At 39.8% G+C, this 19,984-nt stretch overlaps 1 protein-coding gene across 2 annotated transcripts in view; it reads right to left on the reverse strand.

The window, feature by feature from the left end:
- STAC (SH3 and cysteine rich domain) overlaps nt 1-18,250 on the reverse strand; it is a 150,763-nt gene extending 132,513 nt beyond the window's left edge. Inside the window, exon 1 of one of the 2 annotated variants that reach the window (XM_064360068.1) lies at nt 18,140-18,250. In XM_064360068.1, coding sequence (XP_064216138.1) covers nt 18,140-18,250 — 111 coding nt within the window. Of the gene's footprint in view, nt 1-3,072; nt 3,146-18,139 lie in introns of those variants that run through there. The other variant, XM_064360067.1, reaches the window with a different exon arrangement.
- Nucleotides 18,251-19,984: the final 1,734 nt, after the last annotated feature.

Below are 19,984 nucleotides of genomic sequence, written 5' to 3' on the forward strand. Positions count from 1 at the left end.
TCAGGTGTCTATCAACCCATTGCAAAATGTAGCATTCTTCTTTTGAAGCAAAAGTTCCAAATATTGCAGCATCGAAAAAGGAAATGACTGCTCTGGCTAAAGGGGCAGAGGCAGGAACCCACTGCAGAGGGTGCTGTGGGTTCCTCACCCAGACCTTCCCTGTTGGGGCCCTTGCCCCGTCTCTCAGTGACTTTGGCAGGCAGATCACTCTTCTTTTAGAGAATCACACGCAACTAATGGCAACTGTCCCCTCTGGGAGATTGTGCTTCCCTCCCTCTTCCATTTCTGGGGCCAAAGACTGGCTGATACAAAGTTAAAAAAAAGTCCTGCCGTATTTCCTTAAGGGAGGGGCAACTCTGGTGTGCTTTGTACCCCAGTGTGTTAGGCCGAGGTAAGACTTTACATGAGACCACATTCTTGTTCAGCTCTCTCTCCTGCTCTGTTCTGTCTAGGATATTCTCCTGACAGCGCACCCCCCATGAATTATATGCTTCTGAACGTCAGGCTCGGTGTTTTAGAGACCCCAACTAGAGGTGAGGAATAAGGGATGATAGAAAACCTGAACTCAATACCTTCCACAGCAACAGCAACCTGTATGTCAGAAAGAGGCTCTTCAAAGTCAGATGATCTGATGAGTGACTGTTTTCTTCTCTCCCTTCCTTCTCTTCCTCCCTTCCTCCCTTTCTCCCTTCCTCTCTTCCTCTCTTTCTTTCCCTCCCTCCCTCCCTTCCTTCCTTCTATACCTTCATAGATGGCAGTAAAATAATCTTACTAGAAAGCTCATAAACTGGCAGGTAGCATTTTAGTCCGACTATTGGGGGATGAGGTCAAAGTTGCTGCTCTCCTCATAAGCTTCCTTCTGTCTCACAGCTGCTGTCTAGAGTCTGGGAACCAGGTGCATGGGCTCAGAGAGCTAGAATCAGGCTCTTTGTGCAGCTGTCCAACCAGGCTATGGACAAACTTACAAGTGAAGGTCCAACTGAGAGCCAGAAAAGATCCTGCCATGGAGCTAGATGGCTTGGCAGTTTGCTCTTGGCTCCTGATACATGAGTTTAAAATATCTCCCATCATCAGCACTATATTTTATTACAAATTGAGCTTAGGTTGTTTTATTTATTTATTTATTATTATTATTTTTTTGCTGCCTGCTGCATGCAAAAGTCATCTTATCAGTATTCTATGAAAGAAACTTTGCCAAAATAATCCTAACCACAAGAACGAACAAAGAAATAACATATGAAACAACATATATTGCTTTTTCAGACAAGCTCATAAAATCCATGAAATTCTAGAGCACTTGGGTGATCTGAAGTGGACTGAAGTTATTCCTTCTGAAGTTATTTCATAGTGATTAAATATCTGCCATTTCGGAGGCTTCAGTGGGCTGAGTGGTGGTCTGACGTGAGGCCTCCTGGTTTTACATCATGTACGTTCTTGTATTCATGGAAGAAGCATAAACTGTATGATTTATTTTTGTAAATTGGATTTTTTTCTTTTGCCATTTTTTTTTTGCTTCATGCAACATATTCATGGAACATTTGTTTTGTTCATTTTCACTTACAGGACATATACCTGGATAGAAGAGATAGCACCCAATATAGCAGTTAAAAAAGATATCCACTCAGATATTGACAGTAATGAAATCCTGTATGTGAAAATTTATCTCTTCAATGTTAATTAGAAGGTCATGTCCATTGGAAATAAATACCAGTAAACTGATCAAAAGCATCCAGGAAAAATGTATTAATTATAGAAGTGGGTACCAGCAACTTTAGCTTAATTGATCTGCCTTTTAAACAAGAATTAAGAAATTCCAAACCTGTCAGGAACTCAGCATCTGACAAAATGACTAATAGGAAACATAGCCAAGAATCAGAAAATATAAACAAAAAGTCTGAACTACTAGATTAATCACTAAATAAAAAACAAAACAAAACACAAAAACACTAAAAGATAAAACCATGTTTACTTTTCTGATAGTCTGTTAGATTCAGTGTCCATTTTGTTTTGAGGAACAAAAAACCCCAACTGGTTTGATGGTTTATTTTCTACTACAAATGCAAATTAGCGAAAGCAAATTAGAAGCCGTAGAGTAAACTAGACAGAGAGATGATCTCTGTGTGGGAGGAGATAGTAAAATGTAAGAATCAGACACAAGAACTAAGAGAGAATGGCAATATAGAGTCATTAGTGTGAGGAAAAAACTACCCTACGTATAATAAGTTCAATAACTGGCATTCAGAATAGTGGTTCTGAGTACTTAGGAAAAGGAAATTATAAAAACAATAAAATTGCTTTGAAATTTACAAAGCATTTGCAATGCTGTTATATGGGCATTAAATTACATTTGGTATATTCTGCTTTTGAAAGCAGGGAAATGTGAGCCAGAAAAATTTAAAAGCAAAATTCTGAACAGGAAAAATGCTTGAGACATTTTCATGCCCTCCATTATCAGTATAGCTTGGTTCTCCTGGATGACTCCTTTCCTGAGCATTCTGATAAAATATCCCTGTACTCCTGTGAGATGGGAAGTGCTAATTTCAGCTAAAATATGGAACTCCGGAAAAAAGTAGTGACTAACTTTGTGTAGTAGTAATAATATGTTATCAGAAAATTATCCCTAGCATTTTTCAACCATAAATCTGATGTAAAATATTTATTGCATTTGTATCCTGTGATTTTTATTATTTTTATAATGTTATTTTTCCAAGGAATTTCATTTCAAATTTCTTACTGAAACTAGTAGAAAAATATTGTTCAATAAACAGAGATCCAATTTATAAATATCTAAGTCATGTATACTCTGCTTGATAAAACTGTGGTTCAGTATCGGCTAAAACAAAATAGAAAAAAAGAAATCAATCTCAAAATCTCCAAGCTTGTTGAACTCCAGGGTGGGGCTCCCATTGTGTTTTTAGAATAAGATAAACTGGGAGAGGAGGAAATAAATTTTTATGATGAAAACTATGATCAGAGGGTTTTCTTTATCACAGAGGTAAATATTATTTACCACAAAGACTCTCAGACTGAAGTAAATTATTCTAGTCCAGTGTCTTTCTACTTGACTCTCACCTGTTTTTTAATTTTGTGGAGAAATGCTTATAGAACACCAAAAATCAACGTGTATTCTTGTTGGATGATTTTGGCCCTTGCTGCTATCTTCTTGCCACATGAGGAGATTTGAATGTAGATTACTGGGACCAACAGCCAATCCTTATGACTGAAGGTTGACTGATAATCTACATGGACCAAGCAACAAAGAGAAGAGCTTCCATAAGGAGTGAGACTAACACTTTTAATTCTTGATGACTTTGTTTGCACCTCATTCCATCCTGCTTATCTTCTCACTGCTAACATTAGCCCCTTTTGCTCTCTTGGTTCTCAACCCACCGTTGGAATTTTTCATCTCCAACTTTCTGGCTCTGATCTTAGAATCTCTATTCATTTATTCTGGTCATTCACTCTGACTGAGTAGTCTCTAGCCAGATAAGGGCCCTTCTGGTTGATCCCGACTTCCACTTCTTGTGCAGGCTCTGTGAAGATGGCTCCCTGAGGAGGAAACAGACGCTTTGACTTGTCATCGCAATTCCTCTCATGTCTGCTCTTTTCTCTTTCTTCTCATTTGCTCTCTGTCATCTTTTAAAGACTGGACCACTCACCTCCCTGGCCTTAGGTGCTCCCCATGCCAATCCATCTTTCATTTCACTATTGCATTGTTAGTGACTTCTCTTATCCTCGCCTTTCAATCTAAATCCCTCTGCCCAGCTTCCAAGACCTTCCTCTGACCTCTTCAACTTTCTTGTCTGTCTCTTCCCAGTATGCAATTTCAGTCAAGCCAACTATGCTGTTTCCATCTTTGCAAGGTTGCCCAGAAGATTAAGTCCACATCCCATTTTTTTGAAGGCTACTGTGACTGCTACCAACTTACATTTACACAGGGCTTCTTGGATCATAAAAGATTTTGAGACATTATATATATATATATATCTTTTGATTCTCCTATTAACCTTTTAAAAGTCATCCTGATTTATGTCTCTCCACACTTCACAGTATACATTCATAGAAACTCTTATTGATTTTATTTCCAAACTATAATGCAAATATATATATATATATATATTTTTTTTTTTTGGACAGAATTTCACTCTATCGCCCAGGCCAGAGCATAGTAGCATGATCTCAGCTCACTGCAACCTTCATCTTCCAGGTTCAAGCGATTCTCCTGCCTCAACCTCCTGAGTAGCCGGGACTACAGGCATACACCACCACACATGGCTGATTTTTGCATTTTTTAGACAGTTTTGCCATGTTGGCCAGGCTGGTCTCGAACTCCTGACCTAAGGTGATCCACCCACCTCAGCCTCCCAAAGTGCTCGAATTACAGGTGTGAGTCACTGTGCCTGGCCTATATCACTTCTTAAATTGTCCAGTAGCTGGTACCTGGTCTAAGATGCCATTCTCCCTAATCTGGACTACCATAGCTTTCTGACTGGCCTCCTTACATTCACTCTTGCTATGCTGCAGTCTCACTGCATACAGCAGCCATGGTAATCTTTGTAAAATGTGAGTAACGTATGGTCCAGACTCTCCTCTTCTCTGGCTTTCTCCAGTGGTTTTCTTTCAAACTTGGATCAAAATCTAGATTTTTTAGCATGGACAATGAAGTCCACAGGACCAAGCCAGCACTGTCCACTAGAGCTTCGTGCAGTGATGAAAATGTTCCCTAATCTGTGGCGTTTAATACAGTAGCCATTAGCCACATGTGCTTACCAAGTACTTGAAATATGGCTAGTGTTACTGAGAAACTGATTTTAAAATTTCAATTAATTTACATATAAACTTAACTAGCCACATGTGGTTAATGGCTACTATATCGGACAATGAAGATCGAGCCACTGGACTCACCTCCTGTTATTTTTCCTGTTGTTTACTCAACAATAAGCACCCAAGATTTCTAGCTGCTCTTAAAAAATGCAAGCTTGTTCCCACCTCTGGGGCTTTGCCCAGATCTCCCCACTGGGTTCTTCTCTTCCCCTAGATCTTCACACAGCTCATGCCCTTACTCCATCTGGTTTCCGAAACAAAAGTTACTTTTTCACAGAATCCTTTTCTGGTCACTGTCTTAGCCAGTCTGAGCTACTGTAATAAGAATGCCAGAGACTGGGTGGCTTAAGCAATAAACATTTATTTCTCACAGTTCTGGAAGCTGGAAGTCTGCGATCAGGGTGCCAATATGATCAATTTCCTGCTGAGGGCCTACCTCCTGGTTCATGGATGACTGCTTTCTTGCTGTATACATGAGGGAAAGCAGAGAGAAGAAGGAAGCTCTCTCTTGTCTGTTTTTATAAGGACACTAATTGCATCATAAAGCTTCCACCCTTATAACTTAATTATCTCCCAAAGGCCAATGTCCAAATACCCTTACATTGGAGATTAGGGATTCAACATATAGATTTGGAGGGCACGCATATTCAGTCCACAGCAGTCAGTCTATGCAAAATAGCTCCCCATGCCACTCCATTCCACAAGTACTCTTCTATTTAACTTTATCACTGCCTAAAATAATGTTATGCATTTTTTTTACCTTGTTTATCATCTGTCTTCTCTACTTTCTCCAGAAGTACAGTTACAGAGTAGGTGGAAAATGAGCTTTAGGTAGACTCAATTTTCTAGGTGACTCTGAACAAAGGGACACAGGAGCAAGAGAGTTGAGGGTGTTTGCAAAGAAGTAATTACAATGATGGAAAATTGGAATCTAAGAACTTAAAATGGGTGAGGAATAATGAAAGGAAAGTAAGTTCACTAGTTTAATGGGTTTTATGCTCTGGTGTGGCTGAAATAGTATTGGAATAGAAAGGCTAAAGGGAATTAGATGGTAGCCACAGAGTTGGAAGCTGGAAAAGGAGATTCTGGAGAGGGTGTAATGCTTGTTTGAATGACATCTTGGGAATGCTTATGGAAGTGGTGGCTGATATGGAAGAGGGTAGAAGGCAAGATCATAGGAGTAGAAAAATTTGAGGACTCAGGAGGTCAGGATATTTGGAGGAGTCATCTTCAGTGTGTGAAATCATAAAGGATTATGTACAACAGGAATAGTGCTGGAGTGAAGTAGAGTAGGCCTGGCTCTAGAAGAAGAGATTTCCCTGGGGTTGGGAGGTGACTGATGATGACAGCAGGAAGTGGAAGAATCTGACAGCATGGATTTTAAAGCTGTAAGTTTTAGGGGAAAAGAGACAATAAACTGGAGGCAGCAGTAAGCTGCCTCTGCGACCGCGAGGCATGATGAAAGAGAAGACAACCACCACTTGAAAGATCTGCAGGCGCTGGGCATGGGGCTCATGCCTGTAATTCCAGCACTTTGGGAGGCCTAGGTAGGGGATTGCTTGAGCCTAGGAGTTTGAGACCAGGCTGGGCAACATAGTGAAAACTCATCTTTACAGTCAATCAATCAATAATAAATAAATAAATAATAGCTGGGCATGATAGTGTGTGCCTGTATCGCAGCTACTTGGAAGGCTGAAGTGGGAGGATTGCTTGAGCCTGGGAGGTCGAGGCTGTAGTGAGCCATGACTGTACCACTGCACTCCAGCCTAGGCGAGAGAATAAGAACTTGTCTCAAAAAAAGAAAAGAAAGGCCTAGGTATTAGCATAAGAAGTAAAGGACACATTAGAGAGGATGTTGAGGATAGAGAGGATTTTGCTAAAAAGTGAATTCTAGAGGGCAGAGTGGAGGATACTGACCTCTAGGAGGTTGGGCAATGGGCTGGATTAGCAGATGTGCAGATCTGTAGAGAGAGGAAAGTATGAGAGAGGAAGGGGACTTGCAGCCTTGTGCTTCTAGTGATTGACATCACTGGGAAAGGGGTATGATGGGAATCTTTTCCAAGGTCTCCAAGTCACCTTGTTCTGATAAAATTGAGAGTGTTGGAGGGTAGGGAAGGGAAGGTGGGATCTTATCACATAGAACTCTGGTGCCGCTTTTCACTCCCCTAATGTTAGTTCAGAAGGCAAGGGAGCAGTGGAATTCCTGGGAGCCCCAGGGTGTTCTGGGTCTTCCTTCTTCATTCCTGTTTTCGTGTCTGACCTCAATCCTTCATTCTGTGGCAACAGCTGCTTCCAGACCTGACGAAAACATGCTGGCTGAAACTTCAGCTATGGGGGTCATTAGAAACGGACAACAGGTACATGCTTCATTTTCAGACAAATGAAGCATCCTCTGGGAGCTGCAAGCCATCTCGTCTTCTCTCTACCTGCTGCCAGAGAGCTTCCTCCCTGCTCAGCCTGCCCCACTCAGGACCATCACAGGCTTCTGGTTTTCTGGCTTGGTTGACTCCATGGATGATGCTTCTCTATGGAGGAGCTCATCAGAAGAAGAGCACATAAGGAAAAACAAATCAACAACAAAAAAAGAGCACATAAGAAGAAATGGGTGACAGCTGAGTCAAGAGTGATACATTCAGTTGAGGGTAGGCTGAATTTAAAACGTGGGCATCAAGAGAGACTGTCCAAAGGGTGGCAGGATATATTGGTCTGGTGCTCAGAAGAGTGATGTCTGGGTTGGATACAGATTTGGGAGTTTTCAGCTGGTGGATGAAATAATAAGAGGTAAGATTTAGCACAGAGAGATTATGAAGACTGAGAAGGGCTGGGGTTAGAAAACAGAATGCTGGGGAAGAACAACATCTGAAGGATGGTCAGAGGACAGATTGCCAATGGGATCAGAGAGGAACTGTCATGGGGGAACCAAAAAAGGGTGAGAGATTGAAAGAGGGAGCAAAGGATCCTTTCTCTTGGTAAGGTGGATATGCGAGCACTGGTGCTTAACGCTTCTGATTTCAAATCCATATCTAAGGAACCAGTGTTACACAGAAATAGAGAAGTACAAAAGAGGGTATGAACAAGATGGAAGCCATGGGAGTCCTGCTAGAGAGAGGGAAGATGGGACGAGACTGAAGGACAGCTCCGGGGCTGTCTTACAATATATAACACATTTGGAGATGTTTTGAAGATTGAAGTAAAATGGATAATTTTCTGGTAAAACACAAGTTAACAAATCTGACTCAAGCCAATTTAGGAAAAAAGGAACAGAATTTAAAAATGGAAAAATATTTTCAAATTTTATTTTAAAAGAGGTGGTAGGTTTAGATTTTACTGGCATTTTTGTTTGTCATTCAAAAGGAATATTATTTCCGGGTTCCATGAAATGTCCCACACATAAAAAGACAAAAACAAAACAAAAACATTCATGGACATGTTCCCAAATCATTTTCTGAAACTTGGCATAGCCTTAAAAATAAAGTCTGACCAAGAACGCAAAAGTGACAGTTATAGAACAATCTCCCTTATGTATGTGGATATAAAAATAATAAAGCATTGGCAATCAAAACCCAGAAGTTTATTAAAAGAAAATCCCCATGGCCAAGTAGGACTTGTTCCAGGATTGTAAGAAGAGTTTAATATTAGGATATCTATTAATATAATCCATCAGATAAAGAGGCCAAAGGACAAAAAAAATCACATGATTACCTCCCTACTTGCCAAAAAGTCATTTGAAATAATTCCACATGTATTCCTGATGGAAATTCTTCGTAAGCTAGGAACATTACGTATCTTTAAAACGAGTAAGGCTGCCTTAGTTTAATTGTGAACCTGAGTGGGATGTCTGGAATTTGCGTAGAAGGGAATCTTAAGAAATGACTTAGTTGGAAATGGATTTATCTTTAAGTTGAATTTGCAGTGCACATGCGTTTCTCAGGCTATATACGTACTTGTAGTGGCTTCTAGAGCGGCTAGTGTTTAACATGAGAGCTCAAGCCACCTGTCAGCACCAGTCCTGTACAATATTACATGATAGTAAAATACTAGTGGCATTTAAAGTTAAGTCAGGTGCCAGCCTTGTATCTCTCTAATATTTACCATACTTTTGGAAGTTCTCCCTTAATAAATCCCTGTCCTTACCCACTTCACTCCCTTTCCCCCACCAAATGAGAAAGAATTACAGTTACAGAGGCAAAATTATTATTTCACATATTATGATAATCTGAAAATAACAGCTATCTTTTACTTGCTATATGCCAGGTTCTGTGTTAAGCACTTTACATACACTAATTAACTTGAATGGCAATGCTGCAGAGGACATTATTATGCTGGCTTTATGGAAAGCACAGTCAAACTCTGGAAAGCGAGGGACAGGAAAGCTTGTTAAGTGGCGTCCCAAAGCGGCACAATGGGATTTGAACACAACTGTGTCTGTGCCCATGCTCTGAACCAGTAAGCAACATTGTATTTCTTTGTTAATGAGTAAGAAATGGAAGCTAAAGGATTTTAGATTATAAACTTAATAGAAGAATGAATTTCTTATGTGCCAGCTATTACCAGTTAAAAAATATAAAAATGGTAATTTATACTAGTAACTCAGAATATAAAATACTGTGTGCTGTGTTCTTAATGTTTGTGTCCCCCTGAAATTCATTTGTCAAAACTTAATCCACCAGTGTGACGATTTTAGAGGTGGGGCCTTTGGGAGGTGATTAGGTCATGAGGGCGGAGCCTTCAAGATTCGGATTAGTGCCCTTATAAAGAGGTCTCAGAGAACTACCTTGCCCCTGCCACCATGAGAACATAGGTACAAGGCTCCATCTATAAACCAGGAAACAGACCCTCTGCCAGTGCCTTGATCTTGGATTTTCCAGCTTCTGGAACTGTGACAAATACATTTCTGTTGTTTATAAACTCAGTTTATGACATGTTGTTTTAGCAGCCTGAATGGACCAAGACAGTTGGAAAATAACAAAGAATTTGGGCAGGAAATATTTGAAGGCAATTCCAAGTATTTATGAGAGGCATAAAAGATAGGTGTTTCAATAACTGGAAATATACGTTTTTGGATGAGAAATCTCATTACTCTAAAGATTTTACTGAAATAATATTAGGAGTTTCATGGAATTACTTTCAAAATATTATTTTTATAATTTGGTAGAAAATGAAAATTTGAGTGCAGATAAATAAAAAACTTCCACATGGGTACTTGTATTATTAATTATCAAACTATTACTAAGCTACAATAATTAAAACATGATAATAGTAATATAAAAGTACAGTACAATAATAAGTGCAAAAATAAAGTTACAAAACATTAGAATATAACAGATAACTCTAAAAGAGAATCTAATACATATTACCATTTATTACATAATAAATGTAAAATTTCAAATCAGTGAAAAAAGAATAAATTATTCAACAAATGGTTTTAGAAATAATGATTAATCATTTGGGAACAAATAGATTTCTTCATACTACATAATGACAAATTCCAGATGGATGAAAATGATAAAAGTTAAAAGTACATATTGAGGATCTAGAGAAAGATACAGGTTATTTTATTTTTCTGTTCTCAGCATTGGGAAGTCCTTTCTAAATATAATTGAAAAGAAGAAAACATAGCTAAATAAATTTGAGACATTTAAAACTATAAAAAAGGAATCTTTTATATTGAAAATGTAATAAAATTGAAAAACAAATTTCAATCTGGGAAAATGTTAGCATTGTATATGAATGGTTGATTTTAATATTTATAAATAATTTTTAAACAGTCAACAGGAAATGAATAAACAGTATCAAAATGGACAAGGACATGAACAGATAATTCACATACCAAAAAAGACAAGCAATTAAAAAAGGCATGAAAAATAACCCTTTCGATAAATAAATGTAAGTAAAACAATAATAAAATTCAATACTTCTGCATCATTCAAATTTGCTGGTTAAAAGGCTCTAATACTACAACTCAACAACAAAAACCAAACAATCCAATTTTGAAATGGACGAAGGCCTTGACTAGATATTTCTCCAAATAAGATATACAAATAAGCACATAAAAACATGCTCTGCATCACTAAACATGAGATACCATCTTGTACCCATCAGGATCAAAAAGACCCAGAAAATAACAAGTATTGGTGAGGATACAGAGAAACTGGAATCCTTGTGCATTACTGGTTAGATTCCAAAACTGTGCAGCCACTGTGGAAAATAGGATAGCAATTTCTTAAAAAATAAACATAGAATTACCATATGATCCAGCAACTGCAGTTCTGGTTATATGCCCATAAGAAATGAAAGAGGGGACTTCAACAAGTATTTGTACACCCACTTCATATCAGCATTATTCACAGTAGCCAAAAGGTAGAAGCAACCCAAGTATTCACTGATGCATGAATGAATAAACAAAATGTAGTATATACATACAATGGAATATTATTCAGCCTTAAAAAAAGGGAATTCAGATACATGCCACAACATAGATGAACTTTGAAGACATTATGCTAAGTGAAATAATTCAATCACAAAAGGAGAAATATTATATGATTTCTCTTATATGATAAATCCAGAGTAGTTGAATTCATATAGACAAAAAAATCAAATGGTAATTGCCAGAGACTGGGGGAAGAGGGGGATGGGGAATTAGTAAATAGTGTTGAATGGTACAGAGTTACAGTTGGAGATGATAAAAATGTTCTGGAGATGAATGGTGGTTAAGGTTGCACAACACTGTGAATGTACTTAATGCTGTAGAACTGTGCACTTAAAAATGGTTAAAATGGTAAATTTTATGTTATGTATATTTTACCACAGTCAAGAAAAACCTAGGTTGGTCTTGATGTCTGCAGGGAATGGAATCTAAAAAAGAAGAAAAGAAATGAACTAGAAACAAATTACCAAGTCGGGTTGATGATAAAGAAAGCTTAGTTTAGACTTAAGGTGGTCAAAAATAAATAAGAAAATCAAATATTCATCTTGGAGTTCCTACTCATGGATCTGCCTTCATATGGTTTTGAGGATCGAATTTAGACAACAAAAGTTGGTTTGGTAAACCCCAAACTGAAAAAATAACAAAATTTGGTTCCTGCGAATGATGTCCTAGGGGACTTGACAAAAACAAACACTCTAGAGTGGGAACATGCCCATTATCTCCACATGGATTCATAGATTCAATGCAGTTCCATTCAGAATCCCAGCAGGTGTTTTTGTGTAAATTGATCAGGTGACTCCAAAGTGCATGTGGAAATGCAAGGAGTCAAAAATAACCCAAATCGGTTTTGAAGAGCAAAGCTGTAGGGCTTACTCTACCAGATATCAAGACCTTTTAAATAAAGTCATTACATTTAAGACAGTCCTGTACTGGTGGAAAGATAGACAAAGAGGCCAATGGGCAGAATAGAAACTTCCACATATACAGTCAAAAGTGGTGTACTCAAAATGAATCTTGACCCCTACCTCACACCATACCAAAAAAGCAATTCCAAATCAATTATAGATCCACCTGTGAAAGGTAAATAATAACAATTCTAGGAAATAATAATAGGGAAATATCTATATGACTTTGGAATAGGCAAAGATTTCATAAGCAGTACACAAAAAGCACAACCATAGGAGAGAAAATTTAAAAATTAGACTACATTAAATTAAGAATTTCTGTGCAGAAGAAAAAAGGTAAGCCTCTTTTTTTTGTGTGTAGAAGAGAATATCTGCAATACATTTTTCTCTCAATGTTCTCATATCCAGAATATGTAAATAACCCCTACAAATTAATAAGAAAAAAACAAATAATCCAATAGAAAAATGGGCAAAAGACTTGAACAACTGCACAAGAAGATATCAAATGCCAACAAATATATAAAAACTGCTAGGCCCATTAGTTGTTGGGGAAATACAAGTTAAAACCACATTGCAATATCACTAATCGCTATGAGATGGCCAAAATGAGAAAGACAATATGAAATGATGGTAGCACAAAGAGTGGATTGAACTCTTACACATTGCTGGCAGGAATATGAATTGGTACAGCCACTTTGAAAAGTATGTTAAAGCTGAACATATGTATACCCTATAACCCCAAAATGCCACTTCTAGGTATATACCCAGTAGGAGATCTTCATATGTGCTACAGAGAATATATACAAGGAATGTTCATAGCAGTATAACTTATAGCAGTCCAAAACAAGAAACAATCCAAATGTCCATCATCAGTAGAGTAGGTAAATAAATTGTGTTTAATTCATACAATGGAATGCTACATGGTAATAAAAATGAAAACTATTGCTACCTACAATGGCACAGATAATTTCAACATAATGTTGAGGAAAAGAAGTCAAGCATAAAATACTGTATAATTCTATCAAAAGTTCAAAAATGAGCAAATAATTTATGTTTTCAGAGTGAGGATATTATTTACCTTTAGGAGGCTAGTGATTTGAAGGGATATAGGAAAGATTCTGGGGTGTTAGTAATATTCTTTTTGTGATTTATGAGGTGGTCACACAAAGGTCAAGAGTTCATCTTCTTTTTGAAAATTCATTAAGCTATAATCTTTTAATGTGTGCAGTTTTGGGGATGATGTACTTTAATGAAAAGTTTACTAAAAAAGACTGTAACTTTTTTTGAGGTCACTGTGGTAATGAGAATAAAATACCTTAGAAGTATTTATACTCAGACCTAGTAATTCTATTTGTCATGAAACTTATCAGAAACATATACAAATATTTATGCATTGGAATATATATTTTAATATTTTTAAATGTATGAAAGCTGGGAAAGAACCTAATTATGAAATCAGAAGGGACTGATGAAATAGATGTGGTAGAACGATGAAATGGAATGTCATGCCATCTTTAATATTTGTGTTGTCGATTATTTAAGAGTATAGGAAGACTATAACAGGTGGAAGAAAAAGCAAAATTTGTGTTTGTGTATACACTATTCTAATTCTGTTTTTAGTGGACATCTGCATAGAAAATACTGATGCTTGAGATCTCTCTCAGACATTTCAACTTAGTAGTTCTAGCCTATGGCCTGGGTTCCCTTGGTGATTTCAATGCAAAGCCAAGGTTTTGTTTTCTTTCATCTTTTTCCCTGAGTAGAAGTTAAATTCCTTATTAATAATAGCTTCACAAATACGTATGAGATGTGCTGGGCACAAAGTAGGCACTCCATACATAAGTAATTGCTGATGGATGGACACAGAAACCTTTCTGGAAGATTCAGGGCATGTCTTCATGGCTAGAGATTTCTTTTTCATAGGTTGGATCGTGGTCCAGGTTCAGAAAGAACCATCCAGGAATGAGGCTCACTTTGGTCTATGGCCCCACTGGGGCACTGGGTGGCTTATATCACCATTTCAAAATCTAAGTCACAGGCCGATGAGTCTATGGCTCATCTTCTTGGGGATGCAAAATAGCTGAAGTGAAGTCTTACTGTAGTCAATTAGTATAACTAAAAGGCCAAAGAGGAAAACTCAGTTACATTACTGGAATGTTAGTTGTGATTATTGAAATTATTCCAATGATGACATTTGGGGTTGGCTAGTGGTAGCAGTCATCTGATTTGAAATAAGGAGAGAAAATTAATAATGCTTTATGCTTGTGTATGCTTACAACATATTAGGTGTATTACATATTCTTAGGCCTTATAAGAACCACACCAATTGGGTATTAGCAGCCCCATCAGCATACCCATGAGGAAGCTGAGGCTTTGAGATGTTAGACAACTTGCCCATGTTCACAGAGGTGTCAACCTCAAAGCCTATATTCCCTCAATAGCATCAAAATGTGAACTTGTGTCATGTAAGTGATGACAAAGAGATTTATACCAAACCTTCATATTAGACACTAGCAAGTTTTCTATATTGTCAATAAGTCAGTGGGAGAAAAGACATTCATTGAAATAAGGGATAATGGGACGTGAAATTTTTGTTTATATTCAATGGTCTCTGTCAAGCCCTTAGAAAATAAATTAGGCTGTGATCTTTCTGAAATAGTGGGAAGAAAGGGGGTATGATACATCAGTGGCTTTCAAACTTGTTCAACTCAACTAATTTCATAAAAAAGAAAAAACACAATTACGTTAAACTATATTATGACTTGTGCTTACATACAAGAGTTTGTTCCAAGGAAACTGTACTGGGATACCAAAGTCCAAGGTGGGGTTCGTAGACATGGGTTTTGCCAGAAACTATCTGTGTGATTTCAAGCAAGTCACTGCCCCTCTTTGGGCCTCAATTTCCTCAAGAAAGAGAAAAAGGACATTAAAATAAAATACCCTTTGAAGCTGTGGACCCTTCGTGAATCTGCTGCAAGCTATGAATCCTTTCCCTAGATGATGCCCATATGTATGTACCTGTACAACTTTGAATGCTGGTTCAGATTGTTCACAGATTTTACAAAGACTATTCATGGGCTTTCAAAGAGTATATTGGCCCTTAGTTTAAAACACCTATAATGTATGCTAGTGGGATTATAGTCATGCTTATGAAAATAACCCTTATCTTTGAGAGATGCAACCTGATAGCATATTTATGGGTGAAATGAGTTCTTGTCTGGAATTTGCTGTAAAATGACCTAGTACATGTAGGGTGGTGGTGGTGGGGGGGTGGTAATACATAAAACACTACTGTCCATGAATTGATTGTGAAGCCACATGATTAGGTCCATGACAGCTCTTTATACTGTTTTCTCTACTTTTGTGCATATTGAAATTTTCCATAATAAGATAAATTTTCATAATGAATATGATCTCACCTTTCTCAACTTCCACTTCCCTGTCCATAAAACAGAAATATTAACAGAATCTTCTATTGTGAAGGTTAAGGTTATACCTGACTTACAGTAAACATTCAGTAGATGCTCACTATTGTTCTCTCAACTATGTAAATATAAAAACAGATTTAAAAAGATGTAAGTTATAGATCAAAATGCTATTAATAGATGCTTCTGGATGATAAACCAACAGCTGATTTTTTTTCTTTTTATAATTTATGTCTGGACTGTTCAAATATCTACAAAGAATATTTGTTACTCTTATAATAAGACAAAAAAACCTAAGTCTTTAAAAAAAGTAATTTTAAGTCTTCCTTGAGAGAGTTTAATGCCCGAAGAAGCCTGAGCCATGTTTGTCTCACAAGATATTTTACAAACAAGACCACTTCATGGAAGGGTAAGATGGAATGCTTATTATTGTTCTGTTCACATTTTCCTCGCCAAGCGCTCGTGCTCAGGGTGGAAGATCCTTGTAAACGCCAGTGAGCTTTAACATGTGGCCTTCCTAGTGTAGAATGAATCGAGCCTTCCTCTCCTCTAGTTTCATGTCATCCTCATCTTACCTTACCACATGTTCTTCCATACTAGCAGTTTAGCCTTTTTTAAGGGGCATGGATCTCTTTGGGAATATCACGAATGCCATGCCAAGAAAAACGTCACATTTAGGCCTACAATATTGCATTCAATTTCCTAGTGTTCAGGGGCCCCCATAGTTCACCTCTACTAATTAAGCACACTGAAGCCATGACATCAAATTTAGGAATGTAGAAATACACATCCGGTATATCGACCACTTTGAGAAAAACTAATTTGTACAAAGCCATAAGCCAGATAAATTGGCGGATAATTACGGGCATTACATATGTGGTTTTTGCTCTGCCAAATAATTTCCATTAGGACATCTATAAATAGCAAATCCATACAATACATTTGAATCATGCCGCTGTTTGCCCAAATGTTAAGCTCTTTCCAGAACACACCTACTGCAGAGTAACAGGCCAATTCAAAAAGTTTAATACCAGTTTCACTCTTGAGTTTAGCTACATTCTTTTACAGAATTCTAGCTTTCCACTAAAATGGCCACTAACCTATATCACTTTGGGGACTGATGTTCAGTGGCAGGCAATGACACCCAGAACCTTTTTGACTGAGGAGTCATGTATATGGGTTATGAGATTGTTTTGGAATGGGTCATTTGAGATGAGATGGATTCCATATCTTTATCTCAGGAAGGAAAAGGATAAACATGACTGAGTCCTTAAACTATACCAGGGGAACATTAGAGCATCTCATGTACCCCTCACAATGATTCTGGAAGGTGGGGGCTTTTTCCCTCATTTCCAACTAAGTTTCAGAAAAGTTGACACACATACCCCAGGTCTGGCAGCCAGTAATTAACAGGAAAAAAAAAAAAAGTAAATAAGATGCGAAGCGTTTAGGCTTAGATTACCATCATTGACGGTTAATTTCAGGGGGCTGAGAAATGTACAGTGCCCAGTATCACCCCAAATCCCCAGAGCCCCTCAGGCTGCGATTTTCATCCTCCTGATTATATCAATGGTTTCCAGGGATGCATGTGAAGGGAGACAGGATGGCACTCTTCCTTGCCATCTGACCTGTTCCTATCCTACCAACTGGCATCCCCTTTCCTTTGCTGGTATACAGGGACTGCCTCACATTCCCCCAAATGCTTGGGGATCTCACAATGAAATCAGAATAACGAGCCAGGAGCTCTACGCTTAAAAGAATCCACATAACTACAAACTCCATCTTAGGCTTTGCACCGCCAGCTGAGTTGCCATTTGGCATTGCACTGCGAGCAGCCACATTTTACTGGATCCTCTTCCAAGATTTTCAAACATGTGCCTGACACCCACGAGTTTCAGAGGAAGTGTAACAGTGACAGGAGAAGTGCTGTGGGCTTGGTTTTGTGTGTATATGTTAGTGTAACTTTCATAAAAGCAAGTGTAAGTTCTTAGAGTATTAACTTCCACAAGAGGAACATCAACTTTCAGACAAACGCAGTATTTCCCTTTTCTTTTCCTTTTTCTTTTTTCTTTTTTAGCGAGTGGCATCTGAAGGTAGGGATGATCCCTGTTAAGCAAAAGGTCTCTGAGACCCTTGAGATACATACTTGCTTTTCTGGCCCAGGACTCAAGCTTTTCTGCAAGAGTATCCCTCGGCTGTCTCCATCCCCCAGCCTTCAGAACCCACCAATTACCTACACGTGCTTTGGACACAAGCTGGTTCAAAGCATAAAACAACCAAGCCGCCACCCCACAGGAAATCGATCTCTGGACCCGGAGCCACCACGAATTGCGTGTGTGAATGTGTGGGAGAGAAGGCTGGGTCCACGGGGACGCGGTCCAGCATCGCGGGCAGCGGGTCCCACCGGACGTTCCAGTCTCAGGGGAGGCACCGTCCAGCCCTGGCCCAACGAGAAGTGTCAGCCCCCCGCGCCCGGGCTGGATGCGAGGAGAGACAGAGCTGGACCGAGAGGAGAGGGGAGTGAGTTTGTGTTCTCCTGGGGCAAGTGCGCTCGGTACCTTGGATTCCTGGCTGCCGGTGGATGCAGGAGAGGGCGGCTGCTCGGCGTCCGCCGCCTCCTGGGGCAGCCCGTCCACGCCGTCCTGGCGGGGGCCGCTCGGAGGGATCATCGTGGCCGCGCGGGAACGGTGTTGGGCTCCCCGGGGAACAGCGAGGCTGCCGTCCCCCTGCGCGCCCTGCCCGCCGCGCGCGCCCGGCTGCTCAGCTCCGGGTCCCGGGGATTCCCATCCTCGCCCAGGCGCCGCCGTGCCCTCCTCCAGCCTCGCCCCTCTCCCGCCCGGCCCTGCCCACCTCCCCGGCACTTCCGCGGGCGTGGAGGACAGCGTGCCCTGCCCCGCCCCGCCGCGCCCGCGGCCACCTCGCCGGCGACCTCGCAGTCGTGGCTGCCACTCGGTCGCGGGAGAGAGGGGCGAGCGGGGCTTCAGCTCGCCCGCGGGAGGAGGGAGGAGGCGGGAGCAGCTCGAGGCGGGGCCGCGCGGCTGGAGTAGTGAGGGCAGGCAGGGGGCAGCGCCCAGGAGAGGGGGTGAGGGTGGAAAGAGGGGCGCGCGCCGGCACGGGGTGAGGGCCCTAGAGAAGATGCCGAAAATTCAGACCCAAACCCCAAAGAATAGAAAATCTGTGAATGATACGGCCAGAAAGGACCACTTGCAACGACTCCCTCATTCCTCACCCCAAGGAATGGTGACTGAGAGAGACAGTGACTTAGCTAAGCTATTTATAGGGTTCAGTGACTGAAAGCAGCGATCCGAGTGGGGGGTCCCTCGAGGCACGGGCACTGCGCTTCCTCCATTCAGCTTTGATCTAAAGCAGAGAGATAAGGCGGTGCGTATATGGACACCTGTTCCTCGTTGGTTGTGCACTTATTGTGCTAAATTCTTTCTTTTTACCTTACTTAATCCTTCCAGCTACTCTGGGTCTAGGGATTATCACTTCTATTTTATAGATGAGGAAACTGAGGTTGTAGGAAGGCTGAGTAATTTGCTTTAAGTCACTAAACTATAACTGGTGAAACTGGAATTTGAACTCATTTTGGCTTCAAAATCCATGCATTTGCGACTGTGGAGCTTCAAATCTAGGCCAGGTCTTGGCTGAAGAGCAATTGGGTGTTGCAGTATAGCAAGAGTTGAGGACCGTTCACAGAGAGGCAAATCAGCCTGTCTTACTAAATCTTTTGGAAACATAGGGATAGCCCCATTGAATAAAGATACAAGAAGGGTCCAGTTTATTTTAAAGACAACCTCAGTGTGCAGGAAAAGGAAATACACCTAGATATTTAAAAGCCTCTTTTTCCCCCTTAATACAAAACACTCTCAATTTTTTAAAAGAAGATTGCAAGCTCTGTTCAGATTTTTAAAATTAGCTGTAGATGTTTGCAAGAACAGCTTCATGGATGTGTAACCTGTGCAGTCACACAGGGTCCTGCACTAATGCTGCCATCTTGAAATTCTGTAAAAATATTTAACAGGAGACCACATTTTCATTTTATAGTTGACCCTGCAAATTATGTGTCTGGTCCTGCATGCATGCCCTAGCTCATGTCCTTTAGAATGAACCACTCTGACTCTTGCCATCCCAGACATCAATTGAAAGCTACTGTTCTAAGTGTCAGTCTCTTCCTCAGCATTTAGCTTTCAAAATGCTCTAAATTCTCTGGTCACCCTCAGTCTCTTCTTTAACCGGTACAAGTTGGCTGGCCCGAATAGCCTCAGCTTTTTCCTTCTCACAGCACAGTTCCTGATTGTTCAATAGAGACAAAATTCTAGTAGCCAAAGTCACAGACATAATGACAGGAGCAGCCATATCAACACATCTTTATCAAGCATCTATTCTGTATCAGAATTGTG

This window comes from Aotus nancymaae, unplaced genomic scaffold, assembly GCF_030222135.1.
Source record: "Aotus nancymaae isolate 86718 unplaced genomic scaffold, 86718_ANA_hifiasm-v0.15.2.pri h1tg000038l, whole genome shotgun sequence".
Classification (NCBI taxonomy): Eukaryota; Metazoa; Chordata; class Mammalia; order Primates; family Aotidae; genus Aotus; species Aotus nancymaae.